Source organism: Colossoma macropomum, unplaced genomic scaffold, assembly GCF_904425465.1.
Source record: "Colossoma macropomum unplaced genomic scaffold, Colossoma_macropomum, whole genome shotgun sequence".
NCBI lineage: Eukaryota > Metazoa > Chordata > Actinopteri > Characiformes > Serrasalmidae > Colossoma > Colossoma macropomum.
In genome coordinates this window covers 25,608,392-25,635,364 of record NW_023494795.1, presented here as the reverse complement: position 1 = coordinate 25,635,364, position 26,973 = coordinate 25,608,392, and the positions used below count along the sequence as shown (strand labels likewise).

General features: G+C 38.3%; 1 protein-coding gene across 2 annotated transcripts in view; it reads right to left on the bottom strand.

Moving 5' to 3' along the window:
* Window positions 1–176: 176 nt before the first annotated feature.
* Window positions 177–26,973, bottom strand: part of mthfd1l (methylenetetrahydrofolate dehydrogenase (NADP+ dependent) 1 like) — a 57,531-nt gene continuing 30,734 nt past the window's right edge. For both annotated transcript variants that reach the window (XM_036582005.1, XM_036582006.1), the window contains 8 exons: window positions 20,393–20,532; window positions 20,118–20,159; window positions 17,521–17,621; window positions 17,142–17,319; window positions 14,772–14,879; window positions 14,304–14,456; window positions 1,023–1,142; window positions 177–884 (listed from right to left, as the gene is read on the bottom strand). In XM_036582005.1, coding sequence (XP_036437898.1) covers window positions 1,053–1,142; window positions 14,304–14,456; window positions 14,772–14,879; window positions 17,142–17,319; window positions 17,521–17,621; window positions 20,118–20,159; window positions 20,393–20,532 — 812 coding nt within the window. In that variant the 3' untranslated portion in view covers window positions 177–884; window positions 1,023–1,052. The remainder of the gene's footprint in view (window positions 885–1,022; window positions 1,143–14,303; window positions 14,457–14,771; window positions 14,880–17,141; window positions 17,320–17,520; window positions 17,622–20,117; window positions 20,160–20,392; window positions 20,533–26,973) is intronic.

The following is a 26,973-nucleotide window of genomic DNA, read 5'->3' as shown; positions in this document are numbered from 1 at the left end:
TTTGGGCACAGTACATATACTTTCACTTCAGTGTAGTTTCTCTGGATGTTTTTCACTTTACACTGTAAGAAATTCATCAACACTTTTAGACCTGGTGAATCAATAAACAGCTGTCAAAGCAACACAGCCATATTGAGGGTGTAAATGAAAACAACCAAAGCTTTCATTCAATTGAAATGTATTACAAAACACTGAAACAGGGAACAGAAAAACAAATTTTCATCACATCATACAGCAGCTACACATTAAGACATGCATTGACAGAAAGTGTAAAATTGCCTACAAGGCATTGTGCGTAAGACATTAGGCAGACCTTATTTTTTTAAAAATTAAAAGTGTTAATGCTAAATTAAAGTACAGAAAGATAACAGCTGTAAAAGGCTCCAGATATAAAACCACTGATGAATGTCCAAAACAGAGTCAGTTTAATGGACAGGGATTAAGCCCAGTCATGGAATGCACATTGAATGGAGATTCTCAACTGAAGGGAAAATGTCCAGAACTAGGCTTAATCCTTGCTTGAGAAACTGACCCTTTGAACAGAACAGTAACAGTCATATGCTTCAGAAAATGACCTGTTTAAAAAATGAACCTGGAAAAATATCTTATGTCTCTATTACCTCACTGTTAACTGGAGTTGCAATTACAAGGGAAATCTTTGGTAAAAATTATTATTACGAATAAAATTCAATGCAAGTTTTCCATCTTCCATTGTGCGCATTTTCAAAAAGCATGTGGTTCATAAATGTAAAAGAAGGAAAAAAAAAAGCTGCTCAGATGTATGTGAACAGGCATTGGGCATTGGTCCTCTATGAGCCACAGTGGCAACGGCATCAGGTTTCATGCAGGTCGCTTGAACCCTCTCCGCGGACAACAGAAGACGACTACAGAAGACAAAAGCAAACTATTTTAAAATGATTAGTTAACTAAATCAGATGTACAACTGATTTGAATGAAGCACAGTTAACCAAACACTGCACACTGGAACATCACGATTCACACAGTATTTATTACTGACTTACCTGCTGAGAGTCCGCTTGCTGTGAGGAAGCTCAGAACAGGCCTGTTATCTCCTCAGTATTCGGATCAAGGTCGATGTCATAGAAACAGGGGCGCGTGGGCAAGCCTGGCATCGTGCTCATCTGCACAACACAAACAGCGGCCAGTCAGCACTCATTACATCAGAAGACTCTGTGTTTACCACAATCTCTCTCTAACTCTCTCACCACGATCCATGATGAAAGCTATTTTTGTGCTACGTGCTCGATATCTCCGTAATTTACAAAATTACTCCAGCTATTCTGAGATCATCTAATTGTGGGACAAAATGAAGAAAGCAGTTTTAAACTTGGTCTGGAGCAAACAATGTTTCATTTCAGACTCACTCCACTACGAATTATTTATCAAGGCTTTATCTTTCCTAATGCATTTCCGCTTTAACCCTTTAACTCATTTTTAATGAAACTAATCAATGAAATAAAGTGTTTAAGCGATCTGATTCTGTTGCACAATAATGTAACTATCAGTAACATCATTAAAGCTTCCACTCTTTTCAGGAGACGTGCCTACAGTTTTGTAAATAAATCTGCAGGGATATTTTTCTACGCCTTCAAAGTTCAGTTTTAGAACTTTGCATTATTTTCTTCTCGTGAAGTAATCAACACTTTCAGTAATGGTGAGGACTGGGCTCCAATTTTTATGTTTTAGTGTAAATTTTCTTTCCTCAGTGAGGGCTTCTTGACATCTACACACCCTTTCAGACTCATAGCTGTCTTGAGCAAGAGTGGAACTTATGCAAGTGGATCTTCTTTCTAATCACATAACATAATGACTGTATTGACTGCAAATTAGACAAATGACAGCTAGGAAGACCAGTCCAAGGATGGGTGGTTGGCTAGTGTGGGTGGATGGGTGGGTGGATGGGTAGGTGGGTGGGTGGTTAGCTAGGGTAGGTGGATGGTATTAAGCTATAAGCTATGGTATGGTAAAAAGACTGAATGACTCAGGATGCCTTAGCAATCTGACTGTAATTACAGAGCAGTCACAGGAATTTACTCTGTAAAGCAATTTAATGCAAATCACATTTAACAGTGCAAGTCGCTGAAGGACACTCCTGCCTCTCACCAGTAAATAAAGATTGATCAGATTAAGCCTGATCCTTGACCAAACAATAAAAGTAGATTAATGGACCCTGTATTTTACACAAGGTTTTATGCAAAATCAGTATGCTTGCACGACCATGCAGTCCTATAGGATGGTATAAACTGCACTCTGAGAAAAAAGCAAGTTTGCAGTCACATATTCCCGAATGTCAGGTACACCTTATAAACAACACTGAGGAAAGAAGTGAGCTCGTGATGAATGCTGTGAAGATGAGGGCTTTCAGTTCTGCCACTCAGGTAGCAATGCCTGAGACAATGTTATTCCTGACATCAAGACTTTGGAAAATGACAGCAATCTTTTCACTGTCCATTACCCACTGGATTCCCTTCATTCAGCACACCATTCAAACCTCTCATCCTCAGGTGAAGACCACAAATTCTATGCAGTCTAGAAGTACAGATTAGCAATAAGGAATATATATATATAAAAAAAAATTAAACAAGCTGCTGGGTGGCAAAAATTGCCAATTTTTTTAATAAACATTTTTATCACCTGCAATTTGTGCAGAAAGTGGATGAAAACATACTGAGGTAAAATTATTACAAGAAAAAAAAATATCTTAGAAAGAAAATCCAAAGTGCACTGTAGCCGTAGAGAACTTTTACTCCGACATCCACAACATCCTGTGTCATTCATCGTGAAACATCATCGGTCATTCATTATCATGAACAAGATCAGAGGACACATGAATGAAATGAGACTAAATGATTGCTGGCCTTCTTAACTTGGACAACAGCTAAACCAACTAAAGGTCTTGTGAACTTGCTTGGAAGACTTTGTGCTCATACAATTAGGAGGACGGTTTGAAAGACAAAACTTTCTCCAAGCACCACAGCTGGACAGTTGATTAAAGGAGTTGATTGCATCCTGTTTTTTTTTGTTTTTTTTTGCCGCAGATCATTCCAGCCCTCAGAGCTAAACCACACTGAAAGCCAGAGTTTCCACCATCGAGAAACAAGCACTTTGAAAGATCTGGAGGGAGTTCATATGGAGGAATCCTTTTACATGGATTCATGGGTTTTGTATTATGTATTCTCTCACCTCTTTAGTACTCTATATAAAATTCCAGTGATTAAGACTTTATTTTTATTCCATTTCAATAAATTTACCTTTGTGCAAGGTTACATTTCTCTCATTTTCAGTCTACAATTAAGCTAACTAACATTTTAAAGCCTTTCTTTTATTTACCAAGGATGCAAATAAAGCTGCAGGGTAAAGTAAGAATGAGAATCTTATATTTTAATCATCATTAAATGATTCCACTGTAACCTAGCCAACTTTAGACTCCCCATAACCATTTTAACAAGTCTGACGCAAGAAGCCCAGAAAGCCAATAGCATTTTAATGTTATTTTGACAAGGACGTAAAAGCCAAAGCAGTTTCCACGAGACAGAAAAGGTCACAAGCGGACGATGAGATGGACTGAGCAGCAGAGCAACTGGTCAGAACATTACTGATTTCATTATAAGCATCTGAGAGGGTCAGCTACACTCTTCAGCCTAACTCTGCACCACTGGCACTAACAGCTGGCATATCTGACTGGGAGACATGCTTTAAACAGAGTTTCATTAACAGTGGAAATCTGAAAAAGTGCAGAGTTAATCCAAGAGTTCATGTTTAGGTGCATTAAGACTTCATCTGTTTAAAGTTTTAAAGTTCAGCTCTGCTTATGCTATCTGACTACGGATAATCTACGGAGTGGATTGTGTCCTTGGAATGAAAATTCAGTCTCAAAGCTAAGTAGGTCAAAACAAATTTCCCAACCAGCCTGAAAAACATCAACTATAAGCAAATCTGGTAACTTCTAAACTTTCAGACTGGCAGACACCTCCCAATCACAACAACCAGGCTGCCAAAGACATCCACATGAAACCTATTTTTATAAAGGTGCGAAGTGTCTTAGCAATTTGCAAAATGACTCAGGCTATTCTGAGATCATCCAATTGTGGCAGGAAGCAAAGAAAGCAGCAACAGTTTATTTTATCTAGTAGTAGTCTTTGGGAGTAGCATAGAGAATCTGAGTGGTTTGAGCGTGATAGCCTACAGTTAGACACACATCTTAATTGAATCGATTAAAAACAGCTCATTTTAAAGCTTAGTTTTAATCAGAAGATATCAGTCCGTCAATGCTCGGTCAGTAATAAGTATCAATAACACCTTTTACCAACAACGCATACTGGTGATATACATAAGATACAGTATGACTGACATCTATCTTTCACTCCAAAAGTCCAGCTTGATTCAAATAAGATGACACATTGAATGCCACCATTATGTTTACAGCTTTACAACAGCAGCAACAACAACTACTGTCTACTACTACTATTTTTTACATATTTACATAGCATCTTTTTCAAATACTTGATAAGCTTCAAAACACATCCATGAAATAAGAACAGATAAAAGCAATATATGAGCAATATATACGCAAAAATCCAAAATAAAATAAAATTTAATTTAATTTACAGACACATAAATCAACGCCAATATGCATTTCTAAAAAGGTTTTAAGAAGCGAGCTAAAATATTTGAAACTGTCTGTAACTGAACTGTATTTACAACCTTTATAAAATGTATCCTACCTCTAAAGTCAGCAGGAACTCGAAAACATTCACATTCTCAAATTTTCCTTTCGTACCGTGACGCATTTCTGAGTAAAATGTGGTATCAGAGAGCTAGCTGAGTGATGATGGGTGGGGATTGTGGGAAGGGGAAGTGAAACTTAATATAATTGGTTTACATCATTTTTCCTTGCCCTTTTGGTTCACAGTAACTTACCCAAAATTCAGAAAAAGGTAAAAAGTCCAGTCGTGATTTCAGGTTGACATAGATTTCCAACATTGTGGATTTTAAAATGAGGGTGAACCACTAAAAGATCCTGAGCTCATGTTCCTTACATTCACAATTTTAACAGACGTAGGAGCTCAAGACTTGCTGGTGGTTCTGATGGTTGGTGGAACTGGACACTCACTTCTCTAAAACAAGTATAACCAATCCAAGCACAATGCATGAAAGAACATCAACTAGAGTAGGATACAGCATTCTTCTTGAGGTATTTTCCATGTAGCATTATTGCATTCTTCAACTCTACTGTGTTTGCTTCCCCAGTCAGAACCAATCATTTCTTTTTTGGAACACCAGCAATAAGACATGGCACTGCTGGACTAGAGACCAAGTCCGAACTGTAGGGTACATTTCAACATTTCTACACTGCTGCATTGTGCCTTTACCAGATGCATCCTCTGTGTCATGACAAATCACTTTATTCTTGTCAAAACAGCAAATCTGGAGTGAATGGTTATCTTCCAAACCCAACTGGTTGCATAGAGAGAGCATAGCACAAATTAACATCATCTGACTGGCAAAATGCGATTCAATTTTAAGATTAAATTTTATTGTTTAAAGAAAGAAATACAAAGTGACAGCATGTGAACAGCAGATCACGGGTCCAAAAAATGACTCTCCTTGACCACGGACAAAGGAGCAGATGCACAGATCCACCACACAGGAAGAACACAAGGCGCAACCATCACGTTATCTGACGTGAAATCTGAGGTAATCAGGGAAAGGCGAGCAAGAAAATCAGTGATAGCTTCCTGAAACACTACAGAACGATCCATATGAATGATTGAAAATTCAATGACGATATCATTAACTAATCTGTCTTAAAACAAACTCACTTGCTTGGTAGAGCAGTACGAACTTTAACATGCCACACTTTAGCATGACAGGTGCCTTTGATAAAAGCTGAACAATCACAGTCTTGTAGTCTAAATGTTTAAATACATGACCCTTGGTCAAAGCCACTAAGTGACCAGTAGACATGCCATTTGGGCAGTCTTCTCTATTCCCCTATTCTTCTCTTCCCAACTTAGCAGCTTCTTTCATTCCCTATCTGTTATAAGATCAAATAAAATTTTATTTCTGTCTCAGATCTAAGAGAAGCTGAAATTACCCTGAAAAGAAGACTTCGCTTATGTCTGAGGACTTGGACACTGTTTACAGCACAGTCTGGTGCTGTTTCAGCTTATCTGTTAATTACCAGGTTAAATAGTAGAGCAGGGAAATTACCAAACTGTGCTAGACTCTAACCCTACAGGACCCAAGCTGGGCAACCCTTGTTTACAGACTTATTAGAGTAAACAAGCTTCTGAGCAGAGGAAGGGGCTGGGTTGATAACCAATTTCCTGTCGGAGGATACAACGTCTGCCAGTTGTTAAGAAACAGAATTGGACAGTTAGGTATCAAAGATTCTTACAGAGAGACAGAGAAAGGCATTTTGTTCATCTTTGAACAGAGTATTTTGTCTCAATTCAGTTTCAGCGGTGATGCTATTCAGTTCTATCTGAGAGCTGTAGTAGAATAACTTTACAAAAGATTTGGTAACCATCCCTGATTTGGTTTAGTGATTAAATTACACTATAACATTATTATTTTGAATCATGACTAGCATTCAGCGGTCGATAAAAAAGACCAGTATTAAAGATTCTGCCAACTGCTGTTGGCATAAATCTTGTTGATAAATAATAAATAATGTCGCTTTAAATGTCATAACAAACCAAACACTCAGGAATGCAATGTTATTTCAATCAACCAATAATCTGTTGGGCAGTATTGGAACTAAGGTATGAGACTTATAAAATCATGTATAAGTTAAGATTATTAATAAAGTATAATGTAGGTTTTTACAAGTGGCTTACTTAGGGCTGTCAAATAATTTAACCAATTAACTGCAATTAATCACATTATTTTGTGAAGTATGATTAAATCATATTTGCATTACTGGCTCAAATCCCCAAAGAAAGATTTTCCATTTCAAAAAAAGTGGCATTAATAACTTATCACATAAACCCTGATCAGGCCTTTTACATATTTACTAGTTTACTACTATATTGTAACTGCTTTGTGAGTTTATACTGATTATTTTAGCATATGAAATACTGGAAAGTGATGATCATTTCTGACAACTGACATTCATATCAGGCATTAATGCACTGTCTAACTAAGGCATCATCCACACATATCCAGATATTTTTACCTCAAGTTTTTAAACAACACAAAAAACTTCATCCACACCAACAGCGTCTTGTCAGCACATGATTACACAAAATAGAAAGCCTGAAGCTAAAGCATAGGTTTTCGTAGAAAGTAATGATAGGCTTATTCAATTCTATGTAGGTTCTGTAATTTGCTCTCTCATACATACTTAAAGGTTTTCTGCCAGAAAATAAAAGCTTAAAAGGTGGAAAAAAATTAAGTGTCTCTGAAATATCCACACAGCCTGTATCAGACACAGAGGTGGAGTTTTTCTAGCTTTTCTAACATTTGAGCATTATGTCAATAAGATTTTTTGTTCAAATGTTCACCCTGGAAAGCGTTTTCAAAAGGCTGTTTTCAATCATCAAAAAAGCTTTTTTCGTGTGGACGGGAGGCCAAAACTCAGAGCACAAACTTCTTTTTAAAAATATCTGGATATGTGCAGATGGGGCCTAAAACCTCTGGAGCATGCTGAATTTTTGACCAAAATAAACTATACTGGCTCTTTATCTGAGACAGAATGTTCACATTGGTTGGACCTTAACATCACTATAAAGAGCCCAATATTCTCACGGGTCAACTGACGTAAAGGTGAATGGTGCTTCACGAAAAAGGCAATCATTCAGTTGTAACATTCCATTTACTCACACTGACAAAACGATTATGTGACCATTCAATCATTACCGTTTTGCCCATGACCAAGCCATACATACAAGCCACCGTCCAGAGCAGGAACTTTCCCACTCTGCACACAGTGAGACCATGACCAGCATTTACAAACAAATAATACTTAACTGACCTGACAACCATGCAGTGGCTATTGTGCGCCTCCTCTTCTTGGTATGGCAACCAACAAAAGGCATTAACATACTTAAACGCTGAATTAACTGCGACTACATTTAAGGAGATAAGAGTATGGAAATGATTATCGCCGCACGATGGCTATACCTACAGTTTGAGAGATATCAAGTACCTACTACCAAAGACAGAACTTCTAAAGGCCTTCTAAAGCAGGAAGTCTACCAGATCCTGGGCTTCTTAAATGAGGCTATGAATTTTCTGTGCATTAAGCTAATGGATTTAACGTTCATGGCCCTAATGCAACACCCATTCTACTGGAAAATCTTTTATAGCAACAGCATTTAAGAGGAGTCCAGAAGTGGAGTCAAGAGACAATAAAAGCTAACATAATCTGCAACAAGAAAATGCAACAATGCTGGGCCTGTTCATAATCTTTGAGCACTATCTCTCACGTGCCTGCTGGAGCACAAAAACACACGGAAAGCCCTGCTGCTGTTCTGCACCCAGGCAAGAAATTCCCTGTATTATTCCCAAGACAATACTCCGTTATCCACACGCAAGAAAACGATGGTAAACAATAAAAACTTTGGGGCTCGAGTACGTGTTGCTGTGCTACTCAAAATGCAGGATGCAGCACTTGTCTACTAGGCCAAAAATAAACAGCACAACAACAGTCCAGGTTTTTAGGCCACTGGTCATCTCACTCACTGTGGCTTGCTGCTGCTCATAGAGCTTTGCAAAGGAAAGTTTTGATTACATCTCTGTGCACGAGTGCGGGGAGGCAAAATAATATAAAGCTATAATATGTTTCATCTCTCCCTTCCACTAGTCCCACCCAACATCAAGCACTCCGTTAGTCTGAGACCTTCTCAGATACTATGTTTCACACAGCAATAAGGGAAAATGTGTTATGATTTCCAATTCACACTGACATAAAAAAAAATCAAGATAAAAATGATGTAGCTATGCAAACTAGTATATATTCTATAGCATATGTCTCCTTTGTGTCTACACTCTGCCCATTTTATCAGCCATATAGGTGTACTTCGTAATTCTACAATTACAAACTGTAGTACATCTGTTTTTCTGCATAATTTGTTAGCCCCCCTTTACCCTGTTCTTCAGTTGTCAGGACCCCACAGGACCACCCCAGAGCAGATATTATCTGCAGTGCTGGATCATTAGCTAGCACTGCAGCGACACTGACATGGTGGTGTGTTAGTGTGTTGCGAGAGGATCACACACAGCACTGTGAACACAATATACCAAATGACATACTGTATTATTAATTTTTTTTGCTTTTCATGGAATTATAGCATCAGAGACATAAACTTTCAATACAGAATAATGCCCTGGGGCAAAGTTACAGCAATAGGATGGTGATAAATGGAGGATGCATATAAATGGGCTAAATATCAAAGTTAAAATCTTAAAGGAATTGGTCACTGTAACGTAATAATGCTATAACATTATTTTGACTCACTACATGACTGTTACTGTACATCTGTTATAGTGTACGGAGATAGAACTTGCGTGGAAGCAGAATGTCTTGAGCTCTATTGTTCTCTGGCTGAACCCTCCCGAACATTTCTTTAGAATGACATCATGCACTTCCTAAAGCTCCCTCCACCTCACCGTCCCTCAGGGGCCAACGACCACTGGGGAAGGTCACAGGCTCACCCGCCCCATTGCTCACTGACAGAGATACAGAAGAGGAACAAGTGCTTAACTGCTTTACTGTTGTAACTAGGGCAATATATTTTATGGTTGATCCAGACTCTTATTCTTTACAGCTAAATCAGCCTATTGTGTTTTCTTTTTAAGCAAACAGCAACAAAGACAATAACTCCATTTATTTGCTCTTCACCTGAGGCTTGTATTTTGTGGGCTGCTAAGCTGCCCTAGCACATGCACATCTGTGCATAAGATTACAGTCTTCATGACCTCTTGACATAATCTGAAATATTTCCTAACAGCTAAAATGTTTGCCAGCATACAGCAACATCATTCAAATGTAGAACAAAGGTATTAAACTCAGCTAGTATTGTTTCCATAATAAAATCTTAAAACAGATGGGGTAAAAAAAAATAGCCAATTTTGTATTAGGACTGAATATTGTATGAGTCAAATACTGCCCGATTCCAGTAATGCAAGACTAGTAGTAATGACTAAGCCAAATATTGTGCTTTCAAATAAATAAAAAGATAATAAAAACAATTAAATTACAATCCATGGATGGGGAAAAACAAAGAACAAAGAAATGGAGAGTCTAATGTACATACTCACATTTCTCAATTAACTCAAATTAAGTTGAATTTTGTATTTTACACCACTACTTACTTCCATCACACATCTAAACAAGACACCCTTTCATGTGCTTTTTTTTGCAGATCAAAACAACCAGTTTCCATATACATTTCAAAACGCACATAAATCTGGATGTTCATTTTGCCTCTGTGCATTCCCAGCCATGTAAATCAAATTGAAGACATCAGTTTTTCCCAATAGAATTACACCTAATTCCATTAACAATAAACATAGGAGGTATGACATCCCCATACAAATTACTGTATTACTCAATTACCGCCATTCAGACATGCAGTCAATGCTCATAGGCAAGGATGTGGTTTTTGTTTCAGAAGTGGTGGATGCTATGAAGCAAGACTGTACTGTAATGTTACTACAGTTTTACTGCTGACAGAGTGGAATAACTTCATCAAAGTACCTACACCTGCTTTCTTCTTTTTTTCCTTGATAGTTCAGAATAAGTCCTTCTTCTCTTCTCTTCACCTTGAATAGCAATTAGCCAATAACAAGGCAGGTCAACTCATTACTAGCATAACCATGAAAATGGGTGTCGATTAACCATGGAAATGAGTGTAGAGTAGCCTTGCTACTTCTGTTGTGTTTCACCCTTTAATGTGACAAAAAAGGGCCATTAGACCGACATGCAAAATAAAATAATTCATCAGCCTACATTATAATTCAGTTGCCATTAGCCAGATTACAAGAGAGAGGCATTCCACTATTTAGAGACTTCCCCACAACCAGCTAACTTCCAGAAATAAGTACCTGTGAAAATTATGTCTTGTGAGTACAATGATGTTTGCCTTTTTAACCTTTTTCTCACTGCACATTTGAGTACTAGTACTACAACATTTAAAAGACAGTTCTTTGATGCACTTATCCAGCTACATTTTAGCTTCTTAATAGTCAAGTGGAAGACATGCTGGCAGAGAGATGACTTCTACAGACAGAGGCATACGAAGTATAAAGTGTTGGCTTAAGTATAAAGGACAGGAGAAAGACAGACAAAGAGCGACAACAAGGAAAGAAAAAACTGGAATACTCTCACAAACAGGAAAAGAAAAAGAGAAGGTCAAAAATAGAGAACACACGGAAAGTTGAAAGAATTGGCAGTGTAGTGTGTAGAGGTGAAAGGTCATTGGTCCAGGCAGCCGTGGCCACCAGCAGCTCTGTGGAGATGAAAGAGCAGAGCCTAGACTGCATCCCAGCGTGCAACAGGGCGTTCACCTCGCCCAGCCATGACACCACGGCCCAGCACAGCCAGCACACAGCCCGGAAACACACTTGCTACCCCACTCCTGACCCAATCAACACACCCCGTTCATGACCCTGCCTAAACTGGATCAGTGCAAGAGTAAGAGTGGTTTAATAGCAATATGAAAACTGTCACAGATACAAAAATCCAATAGCCAGTAAAATCATCTGATAACTTTGTATGTGCAAACTTTCACAGTCTTAGTTTCAGTTAAACAGTGCTCGTTGAGTGATAGGACTTATAGGAGGGTGAAGTAATGCAATTTTACAGCAGGACACCTGTAAATGTTTATGACCAATCCGCAGAGAATAAGAAATCTCAGTACAAGTTACAGAGATGGGAGCGGTTACTCGATTTACACCAACAAAAAAAGGTTTTACACCGAATACATTTAGCTGCTTACACTATGTATTTTATTGATCCTACAAGGGAGCTGTGTCACATTTGCCTAACTATGCCCAGTCTGGAAGCAGCATCACCAGCTGAGGAGTGGGGAGTTTTGTGTCTTGCCGAAGGGAACAACCGGGTATACCTGGTCAGTCCTGAGATTCGAATGAAATGTGTTTTTGTTTGGGAAACTACAGCCAACCGTCAACATCAATTTCTTTTCCTGTTATTTTACATGTTTTAATATTAGAAGTTGTACACTTGAGGCAGGACAAAACATACTGGCTTGATTTAGGCCACAGAGAACACAGGTAAATGTTTCCTTGCATGTCTTCATAAAGCCTCTTTCTCCTCAAGATATGATGGAATATTGGAATTCAAACAGAACTGGTATAACTTGAGGCACTGTCCAGAGTTTGTTTTTCTAGAAGGTAAAAGCCAGAAGCAGAAGCATGCAGTTTGTAAAAATTACTGACAGTTTATCTGACAAATATAAAGCACACTGATTTTTGCATTTAACAAAAGCACCGCATAAATGAACTCTGTTCACACACTAAAGAAACTAATGTCCTAATGTTTTTGTGAGCTATTATTAATAAAAAAAAATCTGTGAAACCCTAATATGAGCCAAATGATATATCGGTCAGGTCATAGTTACAATACACTGTTTGCCCAGGAGAAAATACACATAAGAGAATATATATCCTCAGGGGAGACTGAAGAGATGTATGCAGCACACATCAACAGATCAGGAATGACTTGCAGGATGCAGCTTCAAGACTGTGACTTCCACTCTCACTTGCAGGGGCCCATAAAAAAACAGCACTAAATCAACTGTTTTTTTCTGCCAAAGCTAAATTCTTTCACAGTGCAAGAATGACAGAACTAATCAAATGAATATGCATGAAGTATGTGACACCCTGAGAATGACAATATAAATGCCAGTCAGGTACCAATTATTCCTATTTCCAAGAAACAATGACGTCACCTTCTCCATTCGCACAATAACAAATGGCAACATTCACCACATGTGAGTGTTTAAACGATAGAGCAGTAATAAAAATGTAAACAAAGCTAGACGGAATGCAGGGAGCAAGATTCCAACCATGCCAAGGCCGGAACAGAGGGACAGAGAAGTCTACAGTATTCCAGCTGGGTTTAGGAAAAACAAAAGAAAAAGTAGGAAGACCCCGGGGCGTAGTGTAGAGCTGTATTAATGAAAAGCACACACTGAAGGGCCATGCCACTCAAACGCTACACTGACCTCACTTTACACAATCAAAATACAGATGTTATGAGAGTTGTTTTCACAAGCCTTGGCCAAACCTTTCATTCTTTTGATCATACGCACTCCAGCCCTGCACACGGTCTGATGGAGCTTCATTAAAAAAAGCCATCACCCACGCACTGAAATCAGGCAGACCGATCTATGTCGGGAGCAACAACAGAGGAGCGAAGGAATTTCTTTCCAGTGTTGTTTTTTAGAATTCCAAGCCAGGTCACAGATCACAGGTGGAACTTGAATTCTGGAAGCAATTAGCAAGCACAACAAAAACAACTGACTTCAATTACTGACCAATTAACAGCTGGAAGACTGTGAGAGAGGGTAGTGCTGATAACACAGGCACATTCTAAGAGGGAGGGGCAAGCACAAACAGACGAGAGAGGGTGAGAGAAAACAAAAAGAGAGAGGAAAGACAGAAAATAGAAAAATACTAATTACTAATTTTTCCATCAAGTAGACTAAGTATTTCAAACCCATGCAGACAGTCTGGCAAAGCACAAGAGCACCTTGCAGGAAGTGCCGGTCATAGCCTTCCCAAGGCCCCAAGCAAAACTTGATTTGTAAAGTTAAGCTTGACTTTGATACACAAATAATGCATTACATGTCTATAGGAAGCTCTGTACCTTATGGCTTAAACACAAATGGCTTTGAAATGTCTTTTGCATTACTCTGAAAGTAGACTTCATTACCTAGGTAATGCACTACACCTAGGGAGTCTGGAGCCATTTCACATTCACCTGACGGCAGAAAGTTAGCTAGAACAGTGCTCCTTTGAACTCTAGCATCAATCTAGCTTTCATTCTGGGAGACTATCTAGGTAAATTATAACACTCATTTCTGTTTATTTACCAAGATATTCTTCAGAAATGACTAAACTACCTGCCTTTCTGTCACCATTTAAAAGCATACCGTAAAAGATTTTAAACAGTGTTCTTACACTTATACAGACTTATAAACGCCTTTAGTTACGATGTATGTTTGCTAATTATTTGCTCTAAGCTAATGCATATTACCTAGAAAACTAATGTAAAAGAAAACAAATACAGAAGAGAGAGATTCATCACTCACTGTTCCAACCAGCGGGTAGATAAACCCCGCTCCAATGCTGGCTCGGACATCTCTGATTGGCAGAATGAAGCCAGTGGGCACGCCCTTTTTGTCCGGCATGTGAGAGAGAGACAGGTGGGTCTTGGCCATGCAGACAGGCAACGTGTCAAAACCCTATGAGGACAAACCAGAGGCATGTGTTCTAATTTTATCACACATTCTATTCGTTTATTAAACTTTGCTGATTCAGAAGTTCAAACTCTAAATGTTTATGAACTATATGTGGCACCTGTAAGGAGTAAATTAACCTCATTGTGTGTTGAATCTCAGCTAAACAGACTAACATTTCTGGTATTACTTAAAGGACATGGCAAAATAAACAAATAATAATAATTTCTGAATGTGTTACTCTGATGATTAAACACTGAGCACAAAAAAGCCCCCCCCAAAAAAAAACATATGAGACAAGTGTTACCGTAACCTTCTTACCTGTTGATTGTAGTATTCGATCTTAGCTTGGGCTTCAGGTGACAGCTCAATGTCATCAGCCCCATAAACTTTCCGCGCGATTGTACGAATCTTCTCCACAATGGGTGTCTGTGGAAAATATTTTAAATAATGCATAAGAAAAACAGAAAAAAAGGGAACATGACAACAAAATCTGTCCTCTCTTGGGGGTCACAGAAAGGAGACTGAATTTCTAAAGGCATGGCCTGTCTTCCTGCATTTTGATGCCCATAAATCTTCATTCCCTCAGGCCGGACTTCCAGCTAATCGGATAACAGGGACAAGCAGCAGATTGGCGTGAAACCTTGCCTTTTAATGGGATTCCTTAATCAAAGTCACAACTTCCCAAACCCACTGAGTATAATGCAAACCAGCTGATGTTTTTACCAATGCTTTAAAAAGTCAAACGGAAGGGTTCTGTCCCAGACTCACACAGGGCATCGCCATGTGTGCATAAGTCACTGGTGGAGGGTGTGAGGATCTGTAGTTGCACTGAAACGTGGAACAGTTGTTCTCATACAGAGATATTCCAAACACAGGTCAGCAAAATACAGTGTTTCGGGCCAGGTTTAGGCCAATTTTTCATGTAAATTAGGCTTGCGTCAGCCGCGGGTTTGTTTTCTAAAGAGTGCTTTTTTTTTATGTTGTAGGTTTGTTATTATTTGCCTTTTTTACAGTCCATGTGGTTTCTGTACCAGTTACAGTCCTGCTCACTATGAACAAAGTAAAAAGAAAGCTCTCTGAAAGGTCTCTTGGGGTTGAAAACTCCAGGGACATCTTCAATGTGGAAAAATTTTCACCTGGTCATAATGTTACATCAGATAAAAAGCACACTGGTCATATACAGCATAGAGCTTGTGAAAGCAACCTTTAATATTACACAATTAAGAAAATAAATAAAGGTTCCTTTGGAGTGAAACTATTTAAGAACCACTTTAGGTTCCCTGAAGAACCTTTCAATTAATGATTCTTTAACCTATAAAATGCCCAAAACGCAGAATTCTCAGTCTTATAAATTAACAATAATTACTTCACATAACTTTCCTCGGATATAATAAAAGTCTTACAGTTTGAGAGGATATAATTTTGTAAATTATGTGTCAGTGTCAAGTACCTCTTTAAAGTTCAAAGAATCTCCACATTATGTAAAGGTCCTAAACCAATTAAAAGCTTTTCCTAGAAAAATAAGTCCAAGCTAAGAACCATTTTAAATCTATTTTTTACTCAGAAAACATTGAACAAATCAGCAAACAAATAGACGATTAACTTTGTTAACCCTGGAGACATATCGACAGAGAGATAGATATGAGTGTTATATGCCTTAGTAGACTTTAACGGCAGAGTGCTATTTTAACTCAAATAAATCAATCTCCAAGCAGCTACAGCTTACTAATTTTACTGAATCTAGTTAATTCTATAGCACTAAAGTCCTAATAGCATAAACCAGTTATCTTGGATTGCTTTTTCAATCTGATATAGGTCTCCGCATTCCTAAGTCTATTTAATTTTTCCAGGATAAATACATTTGTGTGACAGCTGGCATAAAAACCTGAAGCTAATTCTGTTGTTTATCACACTAGACACTTTTGTGATCAAGATGGCTTCTACTGGTCAATTCCACCAAATTAGCAGCGCAAAATCAATCCTTTTGCAGTCCCTACCCACTCACACGTCTCTCACTCTCCTCTGACCACCTTTAAGCTGGCGAGTTCTAACACTATACTGTGCATTGATTTCACATGCTCTGTTTATGAGATAAGACCAGTGTGGCTACTTAACATGCCCTACACAATTAAATTCACAAAGGTGTGCTACATATTTGGTGGCTCTCCATAGGCCATCCATGCTCTCGGCTCACATGACTAAAGCTGAATTGGTCAGCTTGTGTAGATCACCCAAGAAATGTTTAACAGAAATCAACACTTTGTACAGGGCTGCAAAAACCACACCGCTTACAAGCTGCAGTTATAACAACAACAGAATTTAAGATTCAAAACTTTTAACTGATGATTTATTTTTGTTTGCAATTGTTTTTTATAATTTGAATTTGATTAAGAGTTCCTGCTATACACACACACACACACACACACACACACACACATATATATCATAACAATCAACAATCAAAAAGTGATTTCAGTGTTCGAATGCTGGCTCCTAGAAGAGTAACTGATTGCATGTGTATAGTAGTTACTAAATAATAACATGGTAGTTACTGCATTATAAATCTTAAGACTGATAACTGAAAAAGCCTAGAGTTTGAGAGGTTAAAAATTGTTAATTTTCCTGTAAAACCAGCAGTACAGAAGATACAAACAGTGTGGCTTGGTTAATCAGGGCCTTTAGCCTCACCTGCAGGCTATACAGGAAGCGGAAATTACTCTCCTGAGCCGCAGCTTCCTTCACGGCGTGTGCCAGCTCCACTGAGCCCCGCCCTCCCCTCGCCCAGTGATGACATGGCACAGCAGCCGAAGCCCCAGAAGCCTCTGCGATGCGACAGACTAGGTCAATCTCTGCCTCTGTGTCAGTCCTTCACAGAGAGAGAGAGAGAGGAGAGGGAGACAGACAGAGAGAGAGAGAGAGAGAGAGAGAGAGAGAGAGAGAGAGAGAGAGGCAGTCTTTAATTGAGGTGAACAGCAAAACACAGCATAGTCGGAAACAGCAGAGAGGTTCATTTCAAAAACACAACGGCAAAGGTTAGCTTTCTGAGACACAAACTGTCCTTCCTTACTTAAAGATATTGAGAGCCACCACCACTGGAACTCCAAACAGGCGAGCGATCTCAATCTGCTTCTTCAGATTACTACAGCCTTCTGAGACCAGCTGCAGATTCTGATATAGAAAGGGTGTAAAATAGAAAAAAGATATTTTTTCAGTACAGCAACTTTCACAAGTGTCACTGATTTAAATGACACAGAGGGAATAATAAAAATAATGACAGCTTCAGCTTTGACATCCTACAGCAACTTGTTAGGTAAAGTCAGTAATGAGGGACAAAAACGGATCTGTTTCACTGGAATTTGACCTTTTAAAAATTAGTGCTGGTGCTTTTCCCACCACAGTAGTAAATGATTTTCAAAATGTTTTATGTAAGGTGGTAGAAAAAAGGAAATGACACACTTTTCATCTCTCTGCTTTCAGTGTCAAGACCATTAATTTTCTTTTGCTTTTCTAAAATCTCAATACTGAATTAATTTACTTTAATAAGGATGCAAAAGAGCTCTGTTCTGATCAGCTGCCCTGCATTGTGCCTCATTCCTAAAGAGCTGAGAGCTAAAACACTCCTCATAACTTCAGGGTAAACGGGTGAAGCTAATCTACAACAAGCCAAATAGGTGGATATGTCAATAAGATGGGTCTTATCACAGAAACAATAAATTTCAAACAGGCTATTTTTGCAGTTTAGTTTCCTTATATTGGCCGTATGGACATGGTAATGAATATTAAAGTTTCAAAACATATCAAACAGTTAATGTTAGCATATTACTTGAAATTCCTTAATTTCAAAAAAGCGAGGGAAATTTTGTTTACCACGATGTGAGTTCTGTAAATAACCACAGAAACAGGACTGACTGCCAAGAGCCAGGCATTCTTCTATTGAGTACAGCATTGACAAACAACCAGGCTCACGTAACTTCTGACTGAACAAAATGTCTGTGAAAACTAAAATCACTCAAACAAAGATCAACTATGCTATACTACAATATCATACCACCACACGGCTTAACAACAGGTGATAATATCAGAGGGGAAAAAAAGTAAATAAATAAAATAAAAAAAAAAATAATCAGTGAATTCCCCATTAAATCCAACAATCTGCTTCAATTGCTTTTTCATTTTATCCTGGGGTTGATGCTTATGCTCAAAGCGACATACATGAGCCTCCCTGGACAGCCTCCCTGGAGAAACTAGAGGTTAAAGCTCCATGACATGACCCACAACCTTGGGCCATAGCCAAGTTCTCTGACCACTGGGCTCCCACCTCCCGCTGCGAGACTTAACCAAGTGCCTTCATCAAAGGATGAGTCCATTTAGGGACAGATGTCCTCCACCAGGCTTTTGAAAGGGTCACCCCTCCCACGACGCCCTCCGGAAGGCACTTCCTGCTCTGCTTTACAGCCGCAGCGTCCCTCACTGCACTGCACCAGCAAAGCCAGCATCCTGAGCCCAGGAGACCGGCCTGGTGCCTTCTGCTTCTCGTTAAGCAACCGCACAATTAGCTTAAGCGCTTGAGTTATTTTCTCAGCTGGGGCTGCTTTAGGGAGGCTGATAGAAAGCAGGCCCGGCATCTCTGCGCCACTACAGCTCCCTCTGGACTGCCGTCTGTACCTTCAGCAAGCCAGGTTATATTTACCCTGTTAATCGAATCACGCCAAACCACGTTAGGGAGGATAAAGCAGTGCAAGGGAGGCCTGGAGAAGAGGTCTGGGTGTTTTCAGGCACATGGAGGGCCCAGATACTCATTCATTGTTTATTCATATCTTAATGAAAAGCTAATCCACCATTAAACTGACAATATTATTGACAGAAATATTTATAAATACTATTCAGTGCTTATACATGGTTATGAAGTCCCTAAGGAGATAATGTTAATAAGACGTTACCGAAGTGCTATATGTTGCAGAAGAAGTGAATCCTTATGGGAAGTAGCGTTTAAAATGGTCACCCTACCCTTCTGATGCAGCATGTAGCCACCCATGTGATCAGCAGCCAGCTTATGACGTGACTGACAGGCAAAAAGTCACTGATTACTCCTTTAAGTGTGCAATACTGCCACATATTGATTGAGTAAGACAATACAACCTAAGATCTTCTGCACAACTGAACAGGCTTTCCAAACTAGCCTTGCTACAGCAGATTTTGCTCTAGCCTGATCCATCTACCCTTATAGGATGCACTGTATAAGATCCTGAATGTGTAAAAGATTTAGTTTAGAAGAGATAACTTAAAAATAATTTAAGGGAGATCTTTATTAGAGAAAATAGTTCACCAAAGCTGCTGTGTGAACGAAGATACATTTTTTCATTTCAGAGACAACCAAAATCATTGCAATTTGAAGGAAAAGGAAAATATAAAAAATAAAAGTGTCTTTTAAATGATGAATTGCGCTTATTATGACCCGGGACATTGACAAACCAGCTAAAAAAGCCAACTCTGATTTCACGTTCAGATTTAATAATGAGCTGAACACCCAGATTTTGGAAGGTCTGTGCATAAAATCATAAGAACTATGCTCAGATTCTTAAAGGATTAAGTAATTCATTGGACACTGATGTAAATGGTTAGAGATTGAACACTGTATGTGTACAACCTGTACAAAGTCTTTACCTCATCAATGTATTCCTTAGGAAGTGGTGCCCCTGCTGTTACCTGAGAGAGGAAACATACAATAATGTCAACTGAATAGAAGACTACAATTCTCTAAGACTTAGGACAATTAATGGACAGATATTTAGTACATGGTGCATTTCTACGACGTATTGAATTAAAGCAGAGAGAAATATTGAAACGTTATGACATCACAGGTATATTGAAAATTAAGCTGTCTTTTCTTAAGCTTCTAAATACAAAGTAAAGATACAGGAACTCAAACACTGTCTTACACTGGGACCTCCTCCATGCATCTTCAGTGCTCTGATGGTGGCCACCAACACCACAACATCAGGCTTCAGTCCAGAGGCATGACATTTAATATTAAAGAACTTCTCCATACCAATATCTGCTCCAAACCCTGCCTCTGTCACTGAGAGAGAGAGAGAGAGAGAGAGAGAGAGAGAGAGAGAGAGAAAAATACAGAAAGGCAGACAGAGAGAAGAGAAAGAGAAAGAAACAGAAAGAAATAAAGAGAGGCGATAGAGAAAGTGTGAGAATGTGAGAGAGAGAAAGAAAGAGAGAGAATGAGGAAAGAAAAAAGAAAGAAAAAAGAAAGACAGAAAAAAGAGAAAGACAAAGTGAGAGAGAAAGTAATAAAGTGAATGAGAGAGAGAGAGAGAGAGAGAGAGAGAGAGAGAGAGAGAGAGAAATAAAAAGAAAGAGGAAAAAAAAGCACAAAGAATGGAAAGAGAGAAAGAGATAGAAACAAAGAAATAAGGAGAGGCAAAAGAAAAAGTGTGTGAATGTGAGAGAGAAAAAAGAAAGAGAAAAAATAAATTGCACTTTACAATTCTAAAAAACTGCCTTTAAAAGCTTTGTCTTCAAATATTTTTAGTATTCATAGCTCAGTTAGTCACAGTGATTCCACTCAGCAGCTGATGATGATGATGATGATGATGCACAGAGCCCTGAAACTACAACAGGAAGTGTGCTAAACACTCCTCATACTGATAATGAGTGGCAGTAATGAGCTTTAAAAGCACTGCTGGTTACACACATATGCGCACTCACACAGTGGGAAATGGCACTAATTATTGAATTTCCTTTGCACTCTTGGGAAATCTGTGAGGTACTGATGTAATTGCTGCCCTTAAAGACTAAAAGCAAACATACACGAGCATGAGTGAGCATATGTGTACACTATAGTATCATTATTACAGTGACTGCCTTCAGAGCATTGTACATGCTACGCAAGTCTTATTAACATAAACATCAACAATGTTTACTCTGTCATCATCCGATCATAACAGTTACAAGTCACCAGCTGAATGCAAAATAAGATGCATTACAAATTGCATTCAATGTTTTGTGTGCATGTGTGCTTCTCTCCACGCATTTACAGAACAATGTCCTCCTTCAACAGGAAAATCAGATTAAAACAAAGCTAAACAACTAAATAGTCCAGATATGTGCTTTTTATGTTTTATGTATATACACACACAGACACACACACGCAAGAAATATATGTTTTATGTATATACTAGGGGTGCGGGAAAAACTTGATTCTTAGATGCATCGCGATGCGAACGTGAACGATTCTGAATCGATTCATAAATGTCAAAAATCGATTTTCTAAATATTTAATTTATAACATAATGTTGACGGAAGTGCGGAAGTGCAGTGCCCGGACAGTCTGTGGGGGCACATAACAAAAACACAACTGGATGACTGAGAAATCCGACCGGCTCCCTCTGCATTAAAAGCCAGGTTAGATCAGGAGTCACAACATAAATGATCAGAAAAAACATTCTGTCCTTTCAACAGAAATCAAGCCACCTTGGGAGCCACAACATTTAATGTCCAGTATGTCTCAGTATGTATTAATGTCCTAGTATAGACTAAACAATATAAACGAGAGCGCAGACTTACTTCGCTCTGCTTTAAGCTTTAGCTACAGCCGCTTTCCTCCCATCTCCGCCAGAAAACTTTTCCTCAAAACTAGAAGAGTTTCTTGTAAAATGTGTGTGTGTGTATATATATATATATATATATATATATATATATATACACACACACACACACACACACACATAACACACACACACACACACACACGCACACATATATATATACACATATCATGAGACAGTGAACAGATACAGAGCTGCTACTCTGCAGCTTACCGGTACTGTACAGTAGGCGACATGTGGCTTAACATATACAACAACAAATGCAGCCAATCTACAGTCTTTAAGACACAAACAAAATAAAACCATCTGTTTTCAGCACAGCTAATGTCACTAGTGTGGCCACATCACATATTACATCTCATACCTTCTAGCTTGACAGCAAGTCTATGAAGAGTTAGTTAGCTGAACCTGATAAATTTACAAACGTTTAAAGTTTACTTCCATTAAATCTATATGAGTAGAGCATAAAATCAGTTTGAGATCTGTCCTTTACGATGCTTCCAACATGCTTTAGCTGCGCTCTGTACTATCTGCTACCCAGCACTAGAGACCTGGCGGAGCTTCTCATCCAGTGCGCAGTAGCCTTTAGTCAGCTTCTGCAGTCCAGCTGCTAAGCTTTCTTCTTTGCAACTAAATAGATAAGAAACTCTGACCAGGCTCTTCACTCCCCTCAGGTGGAGGACAGAGTTCAGACATTTTATGGTTCTTATGAGAATGTGCAACATTAGCAACAAGCTATGTATGAATTTTTTCATGACTTTGAATATTCAAAAATTCTGACTCATCCCTACTGCAGCCATGTTGCTTGCTTCAGTTAAGCTTCACTTACTAGCATGCATGCAAGCATCACTCAGTAGTGTGTGTATGTCAGAAACAGCTTCATGTTGTCAGTATTCTCTACCGCTGATACTGTATTTAGGGGCCAGTTTCAGGGATGATAGTGACACAATATTGATAGAACACCAAGATGTACTATTATTACACATATGTACTTAAATATAAATACAACAGATTTGGGACACGTCATACATATAGACACTTACATGTGTGTAGTACAAATTACACAGACATTTTATTTCTACATATCGATACTTACATACATAATACAAAATATATAATCCCACATCCTGACATGGTACAATAACAAGCGTGTGTGTATGTGAGTGTGGTATTTCCACATTTCAACTTCTTTCTGTGCCCTTTGAGTTTCCTGCACTATTTCCCAGGCTCTGGATCAGGGTGGGAAATGGGTAGAGGGGCGGGGGGACTAATGTTTTTATTTCCACTGAAGAGGTTTGGCATACTTTCTGGTCTTGTGAGATCTTGTGTGTGTGTGTGTACATGGCAATCAGGGTCTGGCATCATATTCTGAACTAAAGTAACCTTTCAGATTAAGCCTACGCACTCTGTCCTACATACCTGAGTCTGAACTACTTACTGTAACCTCAAAATGGAGATGAGAAATGAGCTAAATGATTCTAATTAAGGCGATTAATTGAGTTATTAGAGGGGATTAATTGGCTACATGCGAATGTGTGCGCTTGTGTATGTGAGCACATGTTACAGAGTGACAGAGGTAAGATTTTTTTTTTTTAGGGTGCAAGTCATGGGACACTTCTGTATCAGTTCAGATTTATGTCATCCATATCCAAGCATCCACAGATAAGCTCATAGCTGAGTAATACAGCAGAAAACTATTGAGGTTTCAGAGAAATTTCGTCCTTATTTTTTCATGTCTCATGTTTTCATGCTGCTAGTGTAACTCTAATGTGCTGCACAGACCACTGCAGTGTGACTATAAGCTACATTAAAACAGAGCAGTTAAACGTTTTGTTCATCAAACTCTAAAAGACCCATATATGACTAGTTACTAAATACTTCACAGTACCTGTTGAATAGGTTTTAGTAGTTACTAAATACTTCACAGTACCTACTGAATAATTGAAAGTAGTTACCAAATAATTCAAAATAGTCACTGAATAATTCATAGTATATGTTGAACAAAAGCAGTTACTGAATCATTGCAGCTACTGATTCATTCATAGTTTTATTAAATAATCTGAAGTAGTTACTGAATAACTCATAGTAGCCACTAAAGACTTTATAGTAGCTGTTGAATAATATTAGTTTCTGAATATTTAACAGTACTTACTGAATATTTCATAACAGCTGCTGAATCATTCCTAGTTGCTAAATAATTCAAAGTAGTAAGTGATTATTTCATAGTAGGTAATAAATAATTCATAGCAGCTGTTGAATCATTCATAGTAGGTACTGAGTAATCCATAGTAGTTACTGAACAATTTATAGCAGCTGCTGAATCGTAGTAGGTACAACACTTTAGAGCAGTTACTAAATATTAACAGTAGTTAGTGAATATTAAATGTAGTTACTAAACAAATAATAATAGTTACTATATAATTCATTGTTATTATTAATATCCAAGGTTATTATTATGTCATCTACTGGGCCATAGCTACTCCTGTTGTTTTATAAAGGTATATACTTTATAAATGTATATTTTTTCCCTCCAGATAGTTCTTACACCCTGCTTCAGACACATACCATTGTGCACCACAATTTCATTCATATACATGATGTAGACTACGGTTGTTTGCACTACCACACACACACACTTATGTATATTGCTTGCCCCTGTAATCTATATGTTGCTTGCATATTGTGTATTGTCTGTAAATAATATGTATATTGTCTGTATATTACTTGTTCATATATAACCTGCATACTGCTTCTATACTGTGTATACTGTACACTGTGTATTGTCTGTAAATTATTTGTACATTGTTTATATATTGAATATAATACTAGAGAGTGTGTCTTGAGCGTGTCTTGTGTGTCTCAAGATACTTGGCCAATAAATCTGAATCGGGTTCTATTAAGTCCATTAAAACTATTACTAAAATGAAAAGTAGCAGTAAAGAAATGTGCTCAAAAGCGTTAATTAAATTTTAAAATGACCGTTTTCAAAAGTACAGAGCAATAATGTCAACTGTGAACTAATTAAATCGAAAAAGAATTGCTGAGGAAAAAACCCTCAGTTTTCTGTTTTTTTAATCTCTATCTGCTGCCTCTATAGCACAGGGTTGATTACTGCAGACAATTTAAACATGTTTCCCTGAGCAGAAAACTCATTAACTCAAAACACATGCATAATAGAAGCCAATGGGCACATGCTGAAGCGATTATGTATGATACAAATTGCATTTTTATTGTTATCATCATACGGGTTTCCACGATAAACACGCGGTAAGAGTGGCAATGACAGAACATATCAAATTACTTCATACATGCAGCGCCTAATGAGTGTTTCTCTTGAACTCTGCCCTCCCACGTAGGAGACGAGTAACTTAACTATTCAGCTGCACGACTAAGCACAAAATACACACGCGCACGGCTCAAAACCTTCTCCATCCTGAAGTACAAGCCTGTAAACACACAACAAACATTTGGATTGTTCTCACAAGCAGTATTGTTTTTTTAAGTGTGCGAGGCAGTAATGGCTTAGTTCTCAAATATGAACTAAGCATAAATAAATTCAGAAACAAACAAACAAACAAAATATGTATTTGTTCTTGTGTTCTATAAATACACATTTCTTTCTTTTTGCTGTCTTTATACAAAAAGCTTTTCAGAGAACAAAAAATTACAGTTCTGATATACATAGCTGTTTCATTTCCTATTTTGCCCAAGAGTAAATGTTTTATAATTTTGCATTTTGCTATTTGCTTAAAGGAGTGGTTAGTTAGATTTCTGTTTACACATTAAAAAAAAGTCTGTACATGCGTCACATCCAGTCAGAGGCACACTATTTTAATCATAATTTATTGCTTTCAGATCATCATCGTCACATCCAACAGCTTTGCTGAACATCACATTTTATGTTCATTTTGTACAGCCTTAGTCTACAGATGACTGTTTATGGTCACTGACTGCACGCCACAGATGTGGAAGATGAAGATTAGGTTGAAGAATTCTGGAGTATTCCTTTAAGATTAATAACTGAATAACCGGCCTGTAGTAAGGCTGCTGTGTAAAATCAGCTGACTCCACCTAAACCAGCTTCAAAAACAACATACCTGAGCATCGGATGACACACGCACATACACATACACACACTTTCCTTCTTCATTGTTATTCTGCGAAACTTAACACAAGCCTCCACATTCCTGCTGTCTGTTGAAGACCACAAAGCCTCAGCCCCACACTCTAAAGGCGAGCAGGGCTCATTAAAGACCCAGCTTAAAGCTCATTAGCAGCTAACAAGCAACCACAGCGTTTAACTCTGAGAGTCAGCTCGCTACCTACAGAGTAATCTAATGATGTAATCTAACTATCTGACCCACTCCTGTACAGACTTAAGCTTGAGCTCAGAGTTGTGCTTCCTCAGCTTAGCAGATGCTACGCTTGTCTCTTCACTGTTTACATGTTGGACAAGTCTCAGACATTTTCTAGGAGCATCACGCAAAGAGGTCATAACTCAACTAGTGTCTTGGCTCGGCTCCCTGGCACCATTTCACCTCTCCACGCATACTTCCGCACAGCCTTAAAGGAGGCTCTCCACAGTTAGCATTGTTTTAGTTAGGGAAAGAGAGAAAGAGACTGTGTAGATTCTCAGGTGTGCCACCAAGAGGATTAGACGAGTTCAGCCTTTAAAAAAAATTCCACTGGGTTTTAAGTTAGAAGGATTCATTCTGGTTTAAGGCTTTCCTAAAACCCTCTGGCCCTGCTTCCCAGGCAAAGTGTAGGAACTCATTCAACTCATTTCATTAAGTTCATATACAAAAGTTTGAATAGTCAAATCACGTTTTGTTGATTTTCTAAGTGAAAATAAGTTAACATACTATTAGATCATACTATTAGTATGATCTAGTACTTATTTT